Source organism: Trichechus manatus, unplaced genomic scaffold, assembly GCF_000243295.1.
Source record: "Trichechus manatus latirostris isolate Lorelei unplaced genomic scaffold, TriManLat1.0 scaffold00109, whole genome shotgun sequence".
In the NCBI taxonomy this organism is placed as follows: domain Eukaryota; kingdom Metazoa; phylum Chordata; class Mammalia; order Sirenia; family Trichechidae; genus Trichechus; species Trichechus manatus.
Genome location: NW_004444045.1, coordinates 4,283,822 through 4,304,819, shown reverse-complemented (window position 1 = coordinate 4,304,819; position 20,998 = coordinate 4,283,822). Strand labels below are relative to the sequence as shown.

The following is a 20,998-nucleotide window of genomic DNA, read 5'->3' as shown; positions in this document are numbered from 1 at the left end:
CAGACCGGTGACGCTGATGAGTCTCCAGTGCACTGAAGTGTTTGATACACAGTAGGCGCAGTCAATACTTTCTGAAGGAAAGACAGAAAGGCAAGAACAAAAAGACGGAAAGAAAGAATGTAACGTCATGAAGAGATGCCATCTTTCCTTCTACTACTATTTATTCAACACCTGCGCGGTGCTAGATGTTAAAGATACCTGCCCTCCAGGTATTGACATTGTCGCTTCTGGTTTTGATTCTGCTACTCAAGAGGCGTGAAACCCTGACAAGTCATCTACCTTACGCTTCAGGCTTTAGTTCCTAGTTTGCAAAATGTGGCGCTGGTCAAAAATGAGATGATAATCCCATCAAAAGTGAGATGACACTTCAACCCCCCCCCCATTTCACTTTGTAACTCATCTGCTTTACCCCTTTGCTTCAGTTCCCCCTTTTGCAGTGAGCGCAGGAACCTGCCAGCCGCCACCTGGCCCAGGTTCTCGGCTGGCGGAACAGAAGTGTAACCACTCCCCAGAACTGGCTCCTCCAAAAGCTGTAGAAATACTAAACAGTAACCGATCTAGTGGCGGAAAACAACGTGGCGCACTAATTGCTCCTTTTCCTCCAAGTCAGGGGCGGAGGAGGCCGGCCTCGCGTCCTCCCTCCAGGCAGCGCTGGGCGCGGCGCGCGGCTCTGCAGACACGAGTTTTCCCGGGTCTGGAAGGGTGGAAGGGGCAGGCGGCAGCCCTCCCTCCCCGGAAGGGGACGGGGCTTCAAATAAGGGCCGGGGGGTGGGCAGGAGGAAGGTTCCCATTGGCCAGCAGGCGGGTGACGGCAGGGGCGGGGTTTCTCGGGTGGGGAGTCAAAGGCGGGGGTGTGAACAGTCGAGTGTCACTTTCAGAGTCCCTGCCTCCTCACCCCAGTACCGTGGCCCTCCAGCTAAGGCTTGTTCCCTGTGTGGGCCAAGAGCTTCAGCCGCTGGGCACCCCCACCACGCCGCATCCCGCTCGCCATCCCCCAGCCCCGGGGTTTGCGCGCTCGTTTCTTCCGAAGTGCTGCGCTCCCGGCGACTTTCTGTTTGTTTCCTTTGTTGCTCTGAAAACCGGTACTGAAAAACCCCTCACTTCGCAGGGAGTTGCACTTCCAAGAAAGGCGGTTGCCGCGGGCTGCAGCGACCCCTCCAGCGCCCCCCGCCACCTTGGTTCGTTCGCCCGAGGAAGCCAGTCGAGAGCTCATTGATGCACCCATTCCAGTGGTGTAACGGTGAGTCCCCGGGCGGGGAGCGAACGCGGGGCTGGCCCGAGACACGGAGGGGGCGCAAGGTTGAAGATGGGACGGAGGGCTCGTTCACCCTCTCGAGCTAAGTTTCCCACGAAATGCGACGGGCGAGCAAGCAAGCCTCCCCGCGCTCAACTCTGCTCCGCGGAGCGCGGCGTTGGAAACATCCGGCGGTGACTGCCGGGCTGGGAAGGCTTGTAGCGTTTCTGAGCAGGTGGCGGGCCGGGGGCGAGGGAGCCGAGGGCTTCGCGGCCTTTGTGTGGCTGCTTCGCTCTGGTCTCCCCTTCGCCTGCCTTTGTGCGCTCCAACTCCGTTCTTTGTTGTGGTGGTCGGAGGAGAATGCAATCCGCGCTCGGACCGGGATCTCCTAGAGGGAGCTCAAGTTCCGCAGCCTGAAACTTTGCAGGCTATTTTAAATATGTATACAATGCAGCGTGCGGGACGGGGCGCGGGGGCGGCTTCCTCTCTGCTTGTCTGTGTTGGCTTCCCACGGGCTGCTAGGGTGACTTTTGTGCCCATGGCAGACGCCTGATTTAAAGAGTGTCGCTTTATTGAATTGATAAAGCCTTGCGGATATGTGGGCGCCCGGCCATCCTGGAGGTGCGGGGCTGGCGTCCTGGCCCGGCGGGAGCTGTGCTCTGCAGCTCTCAGGCCAGACTGCGGGGCCTACCCCCGAGCTTTGGTGGTGGCCGCCCCTCCTGACACCTTGCCTGGATGCTGCTGCTGAGTTCATCTCACCGGAGGCTTTTTGGCGGTTCAGGTGATACGGATTGGGCTCCGGGTCTGATGTCCTGAGCCAAGTTACCTGAGAGGAGGGTCTTTCTGAGCGAGTCAGTTCAAAAGCCTGAAACCCAATACCTTCCAATGGTACTAGGGTCTTGACCGGGTTGTTCAGAAGCTTGGAGGGTTTCTGGGGAAGGAACAACCAAAAAACAAAAAAAAAACAAAAAACCAAGAATAAACTAGCTGCCGTTATCTCTGAGTACGGCTGACTGATTAGTCAGGAAAAAAAAAATCCATTCGCGAGAACGGACTCCTGCCCGATCTTGGATTAATTATATTTCGAGAGGCTTTTGTTTTAAGGCTGGGTTTGGGCAGCATGCGTATGAGTGTCCCCCATCCCCCTCTTCCTCCTTTGGTTAGTCGGATCTAATTTCCTGAAAATGAACCAAGCTGTGTGTGATAGGCGGGTGTTACGGGAGAGGGGGCGTGTTATGGGGGGGAGCGGGGGTTGAGGAGGACGGGTGCATCCCAGCATCTGGGAAGAATTCCCGTTGGCGGGGTAGGAGAGGCTGTTCCCAGATCCACTGGTCTTCCTTGGCCAGCCCTTCTGTTGACGTCATTCCCGCTCCCAGCCTCCGCGCTGAGATGAGACATTCTGACGTCCAGGCTTTCATAGGTCGGCGGAGACAATGGAACAGAGGCTGTGGGAGAAGAACCCACGCCGTCGGTTACACCGCCCTGGCTTTTTCTGGGCATTTCCCTCACAGGAGTGAGGTTTTTAGACTCACCCTGGACTTGCTCCTTTCTTTCCACTTCTTAAAGTGATAGAGCTCTTGTTCTTTGACTCCAGTGAGGAAGCAGTCCCTTTCACCCCTTTGTGGAAAATATCAGGAGCCCCTCTTTTCCTGGGGCGAGCACTCGCTGTCCTTATAAGTGTTAGACGAAAAACTACTCTTTTTTGTTTCTTTCTTTTTAATAAGTTATACAAGCAAATGGTCCCTATCCTCTTGGCTATGAAACTCTTCCTACCCACCTCTCTATCATGCAGTCCCAAGCTGGCGAACTCACTCCTGGAGCCCCAGAAACCAGTTGCTGTTGAGCAGAGTCTGACTCATGGTGACTCTATGTGTGTCAGAGTCGAACTGTGCTCCATACGGGTTTCAATGGCTGATTTTTCAAAAGTAGGTCGCCAGGCCTTTCTTCCGAGGTGCCTTTGGGTGTCAAACTTCCAACCTTTTAGTTAGTAGCTGAGTACATTAATCGTTTGCACCACTCAGGGACTCCTTGGGGCCCCAGGAGAAGCCTAGTAGACTGGATAAGATGGAGATAGAGATGGACGGATCAGAGGACTGTTGGGGACAGAGTGTCTGCAGAGAATACGCACATAGCATCTGCGGCAGCCGCTGCCACCACTCTGCTTGTTCCTATAACAGGAACCCAAATGAGGATCTTTGGGACCCTAAGTCCAGTTCATAAAATGGTGTGTGGAAAGGCCAAGGTGTATATGGGTTAGACTGTCCTTGTATTGCATCACATATTGCTGAGGCAGGAGGTGGGGACATTAGCCTGCTGGGAAGGAAGGACTCGTTGGCGTTGAGGATAGCTCCCTGGAAGGGAGAACCCGAGATCCTACTCCAGAGTGGACTGAAGGTTGTCCCTCTCTAGCCATCCACCATGCTGCTTCATGGAAAATTGATCTTTGGCTTCTGTAGAAAGCAAATGTTTGAGTAGGGGAGGTATGAACTACTTTCTTTCTCACCCCTGCTGGAGCCTAAGAAGCAAGGGGCTTCTCATTGGGCACTCAGAGTTTACTGCCTACTTATTTCTTTTTTTCAACTTCATCAAAAAATCCTTCAGGACAAGAACTGGTTGTTTCCCATTTTGTTCCCCACAATGTCTAGGTCGGTGCATAAAGCAAGCAAGCCCTCAACAATACTTGTTGGTTGACTGGTGGTCCATTAGCAGAAGGCAGTTTCCGGGCAGTGTTCCCAATCGTCAGTCTCCTTACTTTGAAGTGGGAACTTTTGCCAAGAGTACCAGGTTGTTTTGAGAAAATAGGGCAGAAACAGAACGAAAATAACGGGAAGCTTAGGAAAAGACTTTATACGGAAATAGTAACCCATAAAGAAGGTACGATATTACATGAGCAATTGTGAGAACTCAAGCTTTTTGTCAAATTTACCTTTTTTAATTTATCTATTAACTAATTATTGCAAATATAGTGCCAAACACTAGGCTAGGCCCTGGAGAATATACAAAAAAGGGCCAAGTTGCTGTCCTCAGACCCAGGGGTGTTCCAGCTGGTTAGAAGGATCATATACACTCAGTGTCACCATCTGTGTTTTCAGGATTACAGACACACCTCTCCTGTGGCACCCACTTTGTGTGGTGAAAATCTTTGTGTCTGTCTTCTTCCCTAGATTGTCAGATCATCTGATCATCCTTCTGTGCTTTCATCTTAAGTGTCTATCGTGGTATTTGGTGTATAACCAACGCTTACAGCATGTTTGAGTTTAATTAAGTTGATGCTAGAAACAGTTGGGCAATGTAAGATAATTACTGAGTACCAAGTGTCAGAACCGGGAGCACTATAGAATTCAAGGAAGAGAGGGTCTCTGGAGTATCAAAGACCAGGCTTGGTGAACTTCTGGAAGGGAAAGCTGCATTAAGAAAGGTATGGAGACAGGGGAGGACAAGGTTGGCCAGCAAATAGTGAGTAGACTGGGCCACAGAGGGCGGTGGTGGAGAATTCAGGTGAAGTTGCGAGAATGGTTAAGAGGACATGAGATCATTTATGAGTTTGAGAACTACACAATAAAAACTTACTGGGAGGATGTGTCAGGCATGTGAGCTCAATTAGAGAACTGCCAGACTAGAAACAGGGATGACATTTATTAGGTAGGAGACTGTGGTGAGTAATGTGTTTGGAATAGGGACATGGCAATAGAATTAGGCATGAAATCTAACAAAAGTTTGAAGGAGGTCTCATTACATGCTCACCAACTCAGGTATACAGAATGAAGACAAGATGTGCAGCATCCAGGATGACTTCCAATATTTCAAGCCAGCCTCCTCCTGAGTTATGGTAACATTGGTAACTATGACGTGGTTCTGTTAATGGGTATATTAATGAGTCCTGGCTCCTAACTCAGATGTCTAGAAAATGTCTAGAAGCCATGCTGAGGGCCCAGTTACTGAGAAGCCCTTGGAGCCAGACCTTCTTAGCTGTTTGCCAGTGGGCAAGTTATTTACTGAATCTTTTTTTCCCATTTGTGGAGAAAGTAACATTTTACTGTGGCATTAAAAGGATTAAATTAGAATTATGGGAATGTGCTAGAAATGTAGCAGCAGGTACATGGCAAATTCTAGTTTTTATGGTCTCACTTTCTCAAACCCAAGAATTTTTATGCTTATCTTTTAAATCACTACGTTATTTTTGCCTGCAAGCAGAAGAAAAGAAAAAACACAAAACACACTCAGCTGGCTTATTACTGTTTTGTGTGTGCGTGTTTCCTTATGGTTAAACATTACATACAAGTTACTAACTCTCAGAGCCAGAAATTCCAGGATAGAGCGGCTCCAGGGTTAGTTAATTTGGCAACTCAGCTGCCAAAGTCAAGGACTCCAAGCCCCTTTCCTTTTTCTTTTCTGCCATTCTCAGTCGGAGGCTTGAGACTGGGCTGCCACAAGTCGGCTGCCCCCATTCCAGGCATTTCAGGAAGACGTGACAAAACTCATTTGTCTTAAGAGCAAGAAATGCTTTCCTTTTCCAGAGCCTTCCCTTTCCCAGCAAACCTCTCGTGTTTCCTTGGCCAGAACGTGGTCACATACCCACCTCACCTCAACACCAAACACAGGCAAGGGGAAGGTGACCACCATGCATGGCAGACCAGTCGGGATTTATCCCCGAATCATGGAAGAACGGGAATTAGCCATTGGGTAGCCAAGGCTTCTCATACTGAATGTGCATAGGAATCGCCTGGGCATCTTGCCAAAATACAGAGTCTGATGTAGTTAGTCTGGGTGGGCCTGAGGTTCTGCATTTCTAACAAGCTCCCAGGGGAGGCCACTGCTGCTGTGGGACTGGATGGTGAAGCTTTGAGTAGAAAGGGGAAAGGTGACCAGGAAGGTAAGCTGGAGCACCTCCTCTGCCACCTCGTGGAACGCTATTCTAATCGCGGCACCCACCACCTGTATTCTGGAGCAGCTGCCGTAATGACAAATGACCTTTCAATTTACAAAGCCTAGTTCTTACACCATTGATTTTTGTTTTCTTTACATATTTTCCTCATTTTCATATGACAATGTCAAGCTTAGAGAAGTAACTTCTTAAAGATCACATAGCTAGCTAGGGAGAGGCAGAATTGGAAATCAAATACAGGTTTTCTCAACTAAGCCTCTTCATTCTGCTGCTGTGTATGGTCTTCTCTGGAATCGAGTTTTCCATTGCCTGCCCATTGCCTGAATCTACGATCCCCTAGACGGAGGTGCTGTTCTGAGTGCTTTGTGTACTAGCCCATTTCACAGACTGGTTAGATGACTTACCCAAGATCACATAGCTAGTAAGTGTTGAAGTTAGATATAAATCCAGAGTCATTGAATCAGAGACAAGAAACAGAGATTCTGCCGCGTATCTCTCCATCCTTGCTAACCAAGAGTAGCATCAGCCCCAGTGCTAAATTCCAACTAATATTTTTTCCTCCCCCTTTGCAGGGTGTTTCTGCGGCCTGGGACTGGTTAGCACCAACAAGTCCTGCTCGATGCCACCCATCAGCTTCCAAGACCTTCCCCTCAACATCTACATGGTCATCTTTGGCACAGGCATCTTTGTCTTCATGCTCAGCCTCATCTTCTGCTGCTATTTTATCAGGTAGGTGCCTTGCTGCCTGATCTGGGGTGGGAGGAAAAAGCCAGGGGGAGGGCAAGTCAAGCGAGGCTCCCACAGTAGAGTTACTCACTTCATTACTACTGGGGCTGCTGCTTTGAGGACATGGCTTAGCCTGCCCTTCTCTGGGCCCCTGAGGCCTGGTGTTTCTATTTACATCAGCCTATCAAGTTGTCCCAGAACATGTAAGTTCACCATGTGCGGAGCTGTAGCCTGCCTGTTGGCCAGTTATCCTAAAGTTGCCTAGAACATCCTGTCTGACAGAGGCTCGTTGTAACACAGTTGGTGGTCACTTAACTGCCTTTCACTCCTTCCCACTCAGACCCGCTGGGTGTCCAGGGACAGAAGAGTGGGCATCACTTACACCAGTGGCATGTTCTTTTGCCCTCTGGGGAAATCCTGTTGTCAACCCTCCCAGTGCTAATATTAGCAAACTGATGTCTGGAGAGCAGCTTGTTTATCCTGCCTCGGGAGTTATTTTTTCAGAGTGACAAAAAGTTAAAATGGTACTTACTCTTAATTGCTTAGAGGTCCAGGCAAGGATTTGAGGTTGGCAGGGCTAGCCAAACTCCAGAGACTGTTTCTTCACCTCCTGTTGAAGGACATGGGAACTGATGGTGGTTTTCTACAGAAAATTTTGGGTATGACTGGTAGTTAGAATAGAAATCAAAATAGTGTTTCCTACTGGGGAGTGCTTCTGGTGTTGGCAGTTCTTCATGATATGAGATTGGCCTGTACGTGAGAGGAGCCCTGGTGGTGCCGTGGTTAAAGTACTCGGCTGCTAACCAAAAGGTTGGCGGTTCAAACCCACCAGCCGCTCCATGAGAGAACGATGTGGCAGTCTGCTTCTGTAAAGATTTATAGCCTTGGAAGCCTTATGGGGCCATTCTACTCTGTCCTACAGGGTCGCTATGAGTTGGAATCGACTCGATGGCAGCGAGTTTTTTTGCTCCTGTACAGCCAAGGAGTGTTAAACATCCTTGGCCATTAGAATATGCTAGTAGTCCAGCACTAAGCAAGAGGCACAGTGGGCATACCCTATTTTCGCTGCTAACAGTGTAGTAAGGATCAGCATGAATCCAGTTCTCAAAAACCGGATATGGATCCAGTTCTCACCTTCCCACTTCTCCATCCTCCCACCAGCTACCAACACAGCTCACTCTCCCCGACCCCAGGTACCCAGGGCTGGGTCAGAGCTCACAAGTTAGAAAGACACCTTCTTTCAGACTGGCAAATAGGCAGACACCAGTCCCTACTGGCTCTCACTGTCCCAGTGGGTTCGTTAATTCATTCAGAGAATGACTCACAGACGTAACAGAGAGTACTTCATACTCACAGCTACAGCTTTACGACAACCAAAAAGGATACAAATAAAGAGACGTATGGTGAGGTCTCGGAAGGATCGCAGCACAGAGCTTTCATGTCCAGTTGAGGGGCACACTTTCCTCTCCCTGAATAGTCACCAACCAGGAAGCCCCCTCTGAGCCTCAGGGCTCAGGGCTCTTATAGGCCTCATCACATAGATTACATCATGCCTCATGAGACTGAGTTAGCATCTGGCCCCTAGTTGGTCCCTCTTGGTCTGGTCAGCCCTCACTCATTGGCCTCAGGTGTTGGTCGGGCTCAAAAGAACCAAATTGCTTTCTGCAAGGTGATTCCACACTTCAAAAGTCCCCAGAGCCACTATGAAGATGACTCCCTCCCTTCCAAATGCCTGGCTGAGAGCCACAGAGTATACATCAGCTGGAGTCTAGACCAGAGTCTGATCAAACCATCTAAGAATTTGCAACAAATAAGGGAAAGTAGCCCAGCCTCCCTACTGAGTAGTCCCGGGCTCCCTACTGACCGGCTGGCTTTGAGTGCTTTAGATATAAGGAGGCTAAAGGGAAGGCTTGCACTTGTCCATCTCCTCCAAGGCTGGAAGAGTTCCTTGTGAGAAGTGGAAGTGCACCTGGGCACTGCTCCGGTGCTCCTAGGCCAGCTACCTTTGACCTCGTCTCCCTCAGAACTTTTCAAACCAGTCAGTAGGACTGGAATTTTCCACTTACATGTCTGTGCAGAAGATTGTGGTTTGTTTTTCCTCCTGCACAGTTGAGTCTGAAATTTGCATCTAACTATTTAGTGGATTGGGCCCTGGTGGTGCAGTGGTTAAGAGCTCAGGCTGCTAACCAAAAGGTCGGCAGTTAGAATCCACCAGCCACTCGTTAGAAACCCTATGGGGCAGTTCTACTCGTCCTATAGGGTCGCTATGAATTGGAATCGACTCGACAGCAACGGGTTTATTTAGTGGAGGTGAGGGTCGATTTCTGGTTCAATCTCCCTCCACCCACTACCCCAACCCCCTTCCCTAGAACTGAGTTTTCTTTCTCAAACTCTTCCGTCTTCCCGCCCCTCCCCCTCCCCCCTCCCCTCAATCAAACAATTCATGCAATTCCCCGGAGACTGAAGGTGAAGACATACCAAAGATTTATTTACGATGAGGCTTGGCGGAGTCTGTAAAAACCAACTGTTTGGTGTCCCCCGGCTACCCACACACAGGCACACACATGCCAAACTTTAAAGGTGGCCAAGAGAACAAAATTTAGAGGAGATCACTCTGGTCCAGGAAGCAGGTAACCAGGGTTCATTTCCTAATTCTGCCACTAATAGGTATGACCTTAGGTTTTTAGCTACTTTTTACCAAATGCGTTCTGCGTACCAGGCATTGTGGTCAACATTTTGCAAAAACAGTTAGCTCATTTAATCCTCAAAACGACTGTCTAATTTAGGTATTAGTCCGCTTTATAGATCAGGAGATTCACGCTCAGACAGTTAAGAACATGCTCCAGATCCAACAGAGCAAGGGAAACAGAGGTGGGCTAACCCGGTAACACTCCATCTTTCAAGTACCTTCCATGTGGTTGGCTTCTGTGATTCTTACTCCTTGAATGGGAGGTAGGGAAGCAACTGTGGCATTTATGGCCACCCCTTCCAGTTGGGGATTGGGGTTCTGAAGAAGAGCAGGTTGGGGAGCTGTGCATTGCTGATTTAATATTTCTCTCTGGCAGGAGTAAAAGAACAGACCAGTAACCACATGATCCCAAAAGCTACCCCTAATGAGGCAGTGTCCAGCACCACCTGTCCCTTCTGCAGTAATCTGCTCGTTCAACACCCTGCCCTCTATGTTCTATAGCCATTGACCCTGGAGTTGCTGGGTTCCAGAGACCCGCTGGTATATGACAGCCTGTGTGTGACTATATATAGAAAGATACACAAGCACAGAAGCCACTTCCTCTCCCTGCTTCTCAGTTTCCTCTTCAGCCAAAATTGGCCCATGACCACTGCTCCCGACCTGGTGAGCTCATCGCCAAAGCCAGCCTCCGCTCCCAGCTGCCCCTCACTCATTCTTTCCCCTTTTCTCAGAGTGGACCTCTGCCCTACACAGGATGGAGGGGACGGTGAAGTAGGAATCGGCAGGAAAGGAACGATTATTTTCAGGATCTGCTGCATTGTTTGTTTCAAAAGGGAAAAGAGACAAGGCAGAGCCCCCTGGCACTGGCTAGAAATGGTCTCATTGAAATCAGGGTATTTTTAGTTGCTTTGCTCATCCAACAGCTGAGAAGGCCACCTGTCCCAAGTTGCTGGCACTGCCTCCCCAGCTGGAGGGCCCGTGGTCTTTGCTTTTTGCTCTGTTTCCCTTGTAACCATTTTGGCCCTGTTTTCATCACAATCTCTATCTCCCTGAGCTGGGAATCTATATGCACGCTGGAGGTGCAGCTCTGAATCCCTTCCCTGTTCTGAGTCCTGGGCTGTGAGAATCAAGGCTTCTGGAGGATTCTTGGGTAAGACCATTCAAGGGGGAGCCTAGCAGATAAGAGGCATGAGGGTCGGGGAAGAGTGAACCCTACCTAGGCAGTGGTTACAGCAAGCAGAAAGGCAAGCATGTAATTACAGCTATGTTGCGAATGAGGCAATTGAGGCTCCAAAGAGATGTGGGACATTCCCTAGTTCTCCCAGACAGAGTTGAAAAGTGACTCTTCACCGCTTTCTTATATGCTCTGGACGTACCTCGTAATAGAGTGAAGGTGTCTTTCTCCCTCAGAAGGTGGCCGTGAGCTCTGACAACAAGAACGCTCTCTTCCATCCCCAGCCTAACTCAGTGTTAGGTGGATAACAGTTGCTCATTTAGGCACTGGGTGCATCTTGCCCTGCCCCTCTCATTTGGAGGCTGGGGCAAGGGGATGAGATAAAATACATGTTTATATACACCTTTCTTGGACCAAAAAGTTCTCTGCAAAGTTAGGGATGAAGGACAGTGGGAGCACTGATCAGGTTTTTCGCCCAGCCGTCAAATGAGCGGGAAGGATCTAGAGGAGAGAAGGGGTTGGGGGCAGGCGTGCACGTGCAGCATATCATGTGCTACCCCAGCCAAGACAGCCAGATGTGGCGCCCAGCCCCCAATCCCATGGCAGGAGTCCACTTGGACTAGAGTTCTTGAGAGGCTCCAGAACATAGTACCTTGCCAGGTCTCCTGACTTCCTAACAGGGACGACTGAGGTGGCCGGCAGCCTGCTCTGCTCCCTGGACTGGGCTTTGGGCTTGGGCTCTGCCTGCACCTTCTGCCTCTTCCACCACTTGGCTTTGGCAGCAGTTTCTGTGTCTTTGGTTTTGTCTATGGAGCATCTTACCTCACCTGCCTTGATTGGGGCTTTCCATGTTTGAGGTTCTTTGCCTCTAACTCAGGTCAATGGTCTTTTGCCAGATCATAAATATTGCAGGCTTTGCAAGACATACAGCCTCTATCACAGCTGTTTAACTCTACTGTTAGGTTGAGAAGGCAGCCATAGGCAATACGTAAATGAAGGAGCATGGTTGTGTTCCATTAAATTTTATGGACACTCGAGTTTGAATTTCATACAATTTTCACGTGTCATGAAATGCTATTCTTCTTCTTTTCTTCAACCATTTAAAAATAAAAATCAGTCTTATGGGCCCTACAAAAATAGGCAGTGAGCTGGATTTGACCCTCAGGCCACAGTTGCCAACACCTGTTCTCACTTGGTGGATTTCTGCTGATTTCTTCTAGTAACTCCAGCCTATGGTAGAAATAAGTGGAAGAGAAAGCACCATCTGGATTCCTATTACAGCCCATGTGTATTAAAAAAAAAAGTTGTTGTCAGGTTAATTCTGACTCATAGTGACCCCAGGTGTTAAACAGAGTAGAATTGCTTTGTAGGGTTTTCTTTCTTTCTTTTTTTTTTAATTTTATTGTTGTACTTTAAGTAAAAGTTTACAATTCAAGTTAGTCTCTCATATAAAAATTTATACATACATTGTTATGTGACCCTAATTGCTCTCCATAGGGTTTTCTTGAATGTAATCTTTTTATGTAAGCAGATCGCCAGGCCTTTCTTCCACAGCACTGCTGGGTGGGTGCAAACTGCCAACCTTTCAGTTAGTATTTGAGCCCAAACAGTTTGTGCCACTGGGGACCTATTATAGCCCATGTATAGGAGGCCATATAAGCTACCTGCAAATTTTGGATTGAAATCTTCCCCCACTGGACATAAAACAGCAAAAACTCAATGCATAATTATGGTCCTAACTATTTGAATACGAAGCCACTCAGAGTTGTAGACTTGATAAAAAGTGGGGTATTTCCCAAGATCAGATTATATTCTCAGAACTATGTAGCTGAGGAAAGCTGTAAACAAATTGGTGGAGCCGGCCATATTGTGCGGTCAAGAACACAGGATCTGTCATCAGATGGACTGAGTCAAATCTGGACTCTGCTGCCAACTAGCTCTGTGAAGTTTGGGCAAGATACTTCTGGGCTTCATTTTGCTCGTCTATAAAAAGGAAATCACCAAACCAGACAAAGACACCACAAGAAAAGAAAACTACAAGCCAATACCGCTTATGAATACAGATGCAGAAATCCTCAACAAAATACTATAGAACTGAATCCAACAATATATTAACAAAGTCATACACCATGACCACGTGTGATTTATTCCAGGAATGCAGGGATGATTCAACATTAGAAAATCAATCAACACAATACACCACATCAATAGAACAAAGGAAAAGAACCACATGATCATCTCTATGGATGCAGAGAAAGCATTTGATGAAATCCAACACCCCTTCTTGATGAAAACTCTGAAGAAGATTGGAATAGAAGGGAAATTCCTCAATATGATTCAGGGCATATATGAAAAGCCAACAGCCAACATTATACTTAACGGAGAAAGCTTAGAGCTTCCACCTTGAAATTGGGAATAAGACAAGAGTGTCTGCTCTCACCACTTCTATTCAATATTGTATTAGAAGTGCTAGCCCGAGGAATAAGAAAAAGAAATACAAAAGTATCCAGATTGGAAAAGAAGTAAAATTGTCTCTATTTGCAGATGATATGATGCTATATATAGAAAATTCCGAAGAATCCACAAGAAAACTTCCAGAGCTAATAGAGGAATTTAGCAAAGTTGTAGAGTGCAAGGTCAACAAACAAATATCAGTTGGGTTTCTATACACCAGCAATGAGAAACCTGAAAAAGAAATTAGGAACCATTTCCATTTACAATCGCATCTAAGAGAGTAAATACCTGTTGCCATTGAGTAGATTCTGACTCATAGAATTAAATCTAACCTGAGGCGTAAAGGATTTATACAATGAAAATTATAAAATACTTCTGCAAGAGATTAAAGAAGACCTGAATAAATGGAAAGACGTTTCATGTTCATGGATTGGAAGACTTAATATTGTTAAGATGTCAATACTACCCAAAGCGATGTATAGATTCAACACAATCCCAATCAAAATTCCTAGAGCCTTCTTTACAGACATAGGAAAACTAATCCTCAACTTTATGGAACAGCAAGAGGCCCCAAATAGCTAAACCAGTGTTGAAAGAAAAGAACAAAGTAGGAGGATTCACACTTCCTGATTTTAAAACATACTATACAGCTACAGTAATCAAAACATCCTGGAACTGGTATAACAATAGACAGATAGACCAATGGTATAGAATTGAGAGTCCAGAATTAAACGCACACATCTATGGTCAACAGATTTTTGACATGGGTGCTAAGTCCATTCGATGGGGAGAAAGAGTCTCTTCAGTAAATGGTGCTGGGAAAATTGGATTTCCACATGTAGAAAAATGAAAACAGGATACATGCTTCACACCATACACAAAAACAAACTCAAAATGGATGAAGGACAAGCAGGGACAATGCTGTCAAGCTTAGCTTTTAACAATGGATTATTTAATATAATAACAAAAGCACCAACAGCAAAAGACAAAATAAATGGGACCTCATAAAAATTAAAAACTTTTGTTCATCAAAAGACTTTACAAAAAAAGTGAAAAGACAAGCTACCAACTGGGAGAATGTCTTCCAAAACCATATATCCAACAAGAGTCCAATAACCAAAATATATATAAAACTTCAACAACTTAATAACAAAAGACAAATAGCCCAATCATAAAATGGGCAAAGGACTTGAATAGACATTTCACCCAAGAGGACATTCAAATGGCCACCAAACACATGAAAAGATGCTCAGCATCATTAGTCATCAGAGAGATGCAAATCAAAACCACAATGAGATACCATTTCACTCCCACTAGGATGGCTAAGATTAAAAAAAAAAAAAACAGAACATAACAAATGTTGGTGAGGATGTGGGGAAATTGGAACACTTATCCATTGCTGGTGGGAATGCAAAATGGTACAGCCATTGTGGAAAACAGTGTGGCAGTTCCTCAAAAACCTAAAAATAGAACTACCATATGACCTAGTAATTCCACTCCTAGGTATATACCCAAAAGACTTGAAAGCAGAGACTCAAACAGAGACATGTACACCTATGTTCATTGCAACACTATTCACAATACCCAAAAGGTGTAAACAATTTAAATGCCCATCAGTAGATGAATAAATGGATAAACAAAATGTGGTACAAAATGTGGTACTCAGCTAACAGGAGAAATGAAGTCTTCATGCATGCTATAGTACGGATGGAGCTTAAAGACATCATGCTGAGCGAAATAGTCCAATCACAAAATGACAAATATTGTATGACCTTACGTATATAAACAGACAAGAAAAGGCAAATATATAGAGACCAAAGTTTATCAGTGGCTACCAGGGGTGGGAGGGAGGGGAAAATGGGGGGTTAATGGTGATGGAAAACTCACAATGATTACGTGTAGGATTGTACAGCCGATGATTGTAATTGCTGACAATAAGTTGAACACCTGTAAAAAGTTGCATTGGCAAAAGTTGTGTGATATATTTACCACAATGATCCCCCCTCCTCCAAAAAAAAAAGAGTAGCTGCTGAGGCTGTTTATGTACAAACACCTCATGGGATTTCATTCCTTGGTTTGGAGGTTTAGGGTCATGGTTTCATGGGACATCCCAGTTATTGGCCTAATAACATGTTTAGTGGTTCTTTTCTACCTCCTAGTTCTGTTGCATAATGCCTGGGGTCTTAAAAGCTTGCAAGCAGCCATCCAAGCCTCAACAATTGGTTTCTATTCACCTAAAGCAACAGAGGAAGAAAGAGAGTCAGGAATAAGAGGAGGAAATGAAATGTGTGGCTAATTGCCTCCATGAACAACTGCCTCCTTTGCCATGAGACCAGAAGAACTGGATGGTGCCTGGCTACCATCACTGAACATTTTGATCAAAGATTCCATAGAAGAATCCTCATCAAAAGGGGGAAAATGCAGAACAGAATTTCAAATTCTCATGGACTCCAGACTTTCTAGAGCCATGGCGGCTGGATGAACCCCTAAAACTATTGCCCTGAGCTAATCTTTAAAGCTTAAACCAAAAATATCCCCTGAAGTCTTCTTAAAATGAAACAATAGTTTAGCTTACCTAGTAAACAATGTCTGCTTTAAGCATTATGCTCTTTTAAGAACTATATACCTGGGATAAAATTGACAACAGCAACTTGAAAGATTAGATAGGAATCTTAGAGGGCAGTGAGTGTATGTGAACGGGGGAGGAACAACTCGGAAAAGGAAGGTGAGAACGGCTGCACAACTTGAAGAATGTAATCAATGTCACTAAATGGTACATGTAGAAACTGTTGAATTGGTGTATGTTTTGCTATGTATATTCTCAACAACCGCAAAATAAATAAAATTTAGAAAGAAAAAAGAAAGCAATCACCTCCATCTTAAGATTGTTTGGATTCAATGAAAACATTATGAATGTGGTAGTATAGAGATTGATGCGTAGCACATACTCAATAACTGTTATGGTCTTGCTGTTAGTAACCACATGCTGTATTTTGGCTGTTCAGAGTTAAAGCCTTATGCAGGCCAAGAGCTGAAGAGGAAAACAAAGAAGGGACCCTGTGTGTTATCTTGCAGTGTGAAGGGAAGAGTGTGCCTTGATTCCAGAACACTGTATTCTCTAGGTGGAAAATTCCCCGTGGTCAACAGAGACTATTGTCCTGCTACCCTGTCTTAATGGAAATATCCCGTTTAAGAACTTTTAACTCCTTCTGTATGGAGCCCTGGTGGTGCAATGGTTAAATGCTCAACTGCTAACCAAAAAGTCGGCTGTTTGAACCCACCAGCTGCTCCACAGGAGAAAAGACCTGGTGATCTGCCCCTGTTTAAAGATTACAGCCTAAGAAACCCAATGGGGCAGTTCTACTCTATCCTATAGGGTCTGCTATGAGTCAGAATCGACTCAATACACAATAACAACATCTTCTGTATACTCAGTAAGCACATGTTTATCTATATAGTTTGGATGCCTGAAGGAATTCATCTGCTGGGAAAGGGCAGGGAGAGTGAACGAACTATGCAGGGTGCTCTGCTAGAGATACCTCCTGTCTGTGGGACCTGGCAGGAAAGTCTGAGACTACTGAGCCTGGAGAAATTCTTAGTCATTAATCAACTGAGTGACCTGCTAAGTTCAACCCTATCCCATGGTGTCTATGGGACAACCCCACCCCACCAAAGAATGCCCAAGCAGTCAGCCAGCCTCTCTTACTTTGATATCGCTGGGTTTATGCAAAGGTGTAGTAACGTGCTCTCTTGCTTTTTTCTGTCTCCCTCAGCAAACTCCGGAACCAGGCACAGAGTGAGCGATACGGATATAAGGAGGTAAAGTGCCAAAGCTTTCCCTTTTCCCAGCTTTCTGTCTCTACTACTTGCCTTGATAGGGAGAGGGGAGGAGAGCAAGTTAAACTGCTCTGGCCTGGGATTCCCCTTGGCCCCCTCTCTGGCCCTCCCTTAGGCAAACTCCTCCATTTCCTATCTTTGAGTCTGGCTTGCCCCAGGCAGTGCCCCAAACCCTCCCCTTCACAGAGAGGGAGGAGGCTTCCCTTGGAGGGGCCGGGGGCTCCTTCATGAGCTGGTTCTACCCTAGCCTTTTTGAGACCTCTAGCTCCTGTGGCTGGTTTCTCCGGACATCATGCCTCCTCTTTTCTCCCTTGGCTTCCCAGGTGGTGCTTAAAGGTGATGTCAAGAAGTTACAATTATACGGGGTGAGTGTCCTAGGGCAGCATGCGGGAGGTCCCCAGCAGGTAATGCAAATGGCACCTTTCTCCAGCTCTTGGTCTGAGTGCTTTCAGGAAACTTTTCAGCCCCTGCCTTCATATCTCCTTTAGCTAAATAAAAGGGACTCATCCCAGCAGGTAATCAATATATGGAATTCATTATCTCTGCAACTGGCACAGGCAGAAAACAAAGGGACCCTAAATGGGCTTGCAGAAGTATGGACAGGCGGCCACAGTGGTCCCGCTGTGCATAATCCTTAAGCGGGGGAATGATTACACCACTCCATGGAAGACACAGGTTTCAGACCCCATGTCCTGATTTTTCACTAAAGAAAATAAAGGCCTTATACCCTGTCCAAACAGATTGTGACTCTGACTAGTGGAGGCATTCCTACGTTTTTCCCTACTTCCCTGTCATCCCCTTACACAGTCCTCATTCCTTAGGTCCCCTCAACTCTGACTCTTTAAGGAACAAGCCATTTCCTATTCCGTTCCCATCCATGCCTCTGAGGTCACTTAACTCATTCCCCAGGGCATCCTTCCATAACCACAGACACACCTATGCTAACACAGACTGTGCTTGTGGTTGTCTGGGAGACGGGAGGATCACAGGTATCACTAATCCTGAGACTGCCTAGACATGGCCTCATTCCACTCCTCTTTTGATGTTTGCTATTACATCTCAAAAGTTTAGATGTTTCAAGTAAATCTTCTTCTAGAACAGTGGTTAAGGTAAAATTAGGGGATTAACATATAGGGAAGTAAGCTGGATTTAAAGAATGTAACTGACCACATACACCATCCCTCCCCCATCCTTACCCCCAGTTATTGCTAAGTGCCCCCTGACCAAATGTACTAGGCTGCCAGGGATTAAAAACCATTCTTTTGGAGCAGCACTGTCCAATGGAACTTTCTGTGATGATGGAAATGTAAGTCTTCTCTGGCTGAGAGAAGAGACTGGGCTACATACAACTTAATTTTCTCAAACAGGGATGAGATCATAGATATTCAGGATGGGTGAGTAAGGTTCTCCCTCTGATCTCCTCTTACAGTTCCTCCTTTCTCTCCACAGCAGACCTGTGCAGTCTGTCTGGAAGACTTCAAGGGGAAGGACGAGCTAGGTATGCTCCCATGCCAACATGCCTTTCACCGCAAGTAAGTATCCACTGGAGATGTGTGTTGAGGGTGCCTTTTGAAAGAGAAATAAGCAAAGAGCATCTCCTAGTACCTCCCAGTTCCTACCAGCTCCCATCTACCCCTTTGCCAGTGATGCCCTAAATCCTGTCTAGTCTGGGCTCACCAAGCAAGCAGAGGGTTTAGATTGAGGAAGGGATAGAGAAGCAGCTGGGCCCTAAGGACGAGAGACAGGTAGAGCATAGCGAGGTGTATCATCTTAGAGAATAATGAGTCTTTTTTGCCCACAGGTGTCTGGTGAAGTGGCTAGAAGTACGCTGTGTCTGCCCTATGTGTAACAAGCCCATTGCTGGTCCCTCAGAGGCCACTCAGAGCATTGGGATCCTATTGGATGAGCTAGTGTGACTGCTGCCTCTACACCAAGACCTGGAGAAGACCTCTTGCCTTGTGGATGCCTGGTCCCTTTGCACAGCTACAGTGAACAAGACAGTTGGATGGTGATGATCATGCTCACCTTGAAGGGGAGGATGGTGTAGGGCTGGTCTTTGCCATAGGGTGACAGCAGTCCCAGACTTGCCCCACCTTTCTGCCTCCTGAAGCCACCTTCCCTGCTACTCAGTACCAATGGTATCACCTATCAAGACCACTGCATCATGGTACTGGACTATCTACCTGCCTTGTCCTTGCTCTAGGGAAAGAAATATGCCCCTCTCTGGCCAAGAACTTGGAGCACTCCCTTTCTAGGTTCTCCTTAGGAGGACAAGCCAGCCTTTTCTAGAAAAAGGGATGACATGGGCTCTACCCCACCTGCAACTTCCCCTCCTCTTCTCACTCTTTCCAAAGGAAGGTTGGGAGGGAAGGAAGGAAAGATCAAGGAACCATATGCCTCCAGTGGAGGCGAGGGAGGCTCTGTGTAAAGTAGGGAAGAGCAGGGACATATGAAGGGAAAAAGTCAATGTTTACATGAGACCTGTTGAAGCAAAGGCTGGCCAGCTAACTGCAGGGTAATAGGGGGCAAACCCCGCCCCCCGGCTAGCATCTGAGGTGCTACCCTATCTCTCTCTTCTCGGTTACTCTCAGAGCTTCCGATTACACGCTGGGGTTTGAGTGCCCCTCTGAAGCAGGGGCTTGTTTTACACTCAGATCAATTCCCAGGGTTTTTTCCCTAAAGAAGCAGAAGGGGCCTGGGGATGAGGGTGTCTGACAGCTAAGGTAAGAACAGCAACCTCCTTCCCCTTTGTAAATAGTATTTTTATATGTCATCCACACCATCTCAGGCTTTATACATGGAATCCCCAGAATAAAAGGGGGGTGGGGGGTTTTCTGTTCCTCTCCAGAGTGGGTGAGGATGGGAAAAGGGGTATGTATTTAAAGAAAATTAAATTTAATAACAAGTTTCTCTAACCTCCTTTTGCCTGTGGTTGTGGCCTGCGCCTGTTGGGTCTTTTCTGCCAGTAGCGGGGAAAGTTCTCTATCTGCCGCTTCTCACTGCCCTACATCCAAAACAAACATACATACACAGAAATGCTCCTGGTCCTTCCAAAGAAAAAACTGATATCCGACCAGTGCCTGTACATCATAGGTTAGGACTGACACCAAGGTATATCAGGCCTGACTAAGCCAGGCTCATTTTTTTTTAAAGAAAGTTGATGTCTCAACCACATTTGGTTTGACTAAGACATGAAATTAATAGACTAGCACTTGTAATTCAAGCAATTGTTAGTACCCTTAACACCACTAAAAAGGTCCAGGCTGTCACCACGGGAGCTTGGTCTCTTCCCTTACTCCACTTTTTTCTTACCTACTAGCTGACTGGAGCCCTGGTGGCACAATGGTTAAGTGCTCGGCTGCTAACTGAAAGAGCAGCAGTTCGAACCCACCAGCGGCTCTGCAGGAGAAAAGACCTGGTGATCTGCTCTTGAAGATTACAGCCTAGGAAACCCTGTGGGGCAGTTCTACCCTGTCCTACAGGGTGGCTATGAGTCAGAATCGACTTGACGGCACACAACATTGGACAACCACCGACGCCGCAAACCTGGCTTCCTATGCCATGTCTAGAAGAGCAGACGCTGCATTGTTAATGCCCCCGGCTGCATTCGGATCTTGCACCTGTGCCCTCCAGCTTTGCTCTGTCAATGTCACAATGGGGTGCAGAATGAATATTGGCTATGCAAAATGGATGGAAGGTGTTGGGAACAATTGCCTTGGGCCATTTCATGAGCATGGAGCAACTGGGTGGTGGTTGTCCACTGCTTGGTGACACAGCAGTACCAGCAGCAATCCAGGGAGCAAGCTCTGGGTGCTGTGCACAGGAGAAGCCTTTGCTGAGTAACTGGGTCACAGATAGGTGGGAGAGGTGCCTATGCACCCAGAGAAGCAGGTCCTGGGAGTGTGATGCCTTCCCATACCCACAGTAGTGTCATGGAGGCTAATGGCACAGTTGGAGCTCATGCTGGACAGCCCCTGAGTGCAGCTGGGGCATCTGACA

At 46.9% G+C, this 20,998-nt stretch overlaps 1 protein-coding gene across 1 annotated transcript; it reads left to right on the top strand.

The window, feature by feature from the left end:
• The first annotated feature begins 918 nt into the window (after window positions 1-918).
• Window positions 919-20,733, top strand: RNF122 (ring finger protein 122). The gene is made up of 6 exons (XM_004383393.2): window positions 919-1,240; window positions 6,692-6,848; window positions 16,936-16,981; window positions 17,323-17,364; window positions 18,449-18,531; window positions 18,801-20,733. Exons 1-6 carry the CDS (start codon window positions 1,216-1,218, stop codon window positions 18,913-18,915), a joined length of 468 nt encoding a protein of 155 aa, XP_004383450.1. The 5' UTR covers window positions 919-1,215; the 3' UTR covers window positions 18,916-20,733.
• Window positions 20,734-20,998: the final 265 nt, after the last annotated feature.

Coding starts and splice junctions, on each gene's coding strand:
- RNF122 (XM_004383393.2), top strand. CDS start 1,216: ATGCACCCATTCCAGTGGTGTAACG. Junction 1,241..6,691: donor CCCATTCCAGTGGTGTAACG/GTGAGTCCCCGG, acceptor CCCCCTTTGCAG/GGTGTTTCTGCGGCCTGGGA. Junction 6,849..16,935: donor TTCTGCTGCTATTTTATCAG/GTAGGTGCCTTG, acceptor TGTCTCCCTCAG/CAAACTCCGGAACCAGGCAC.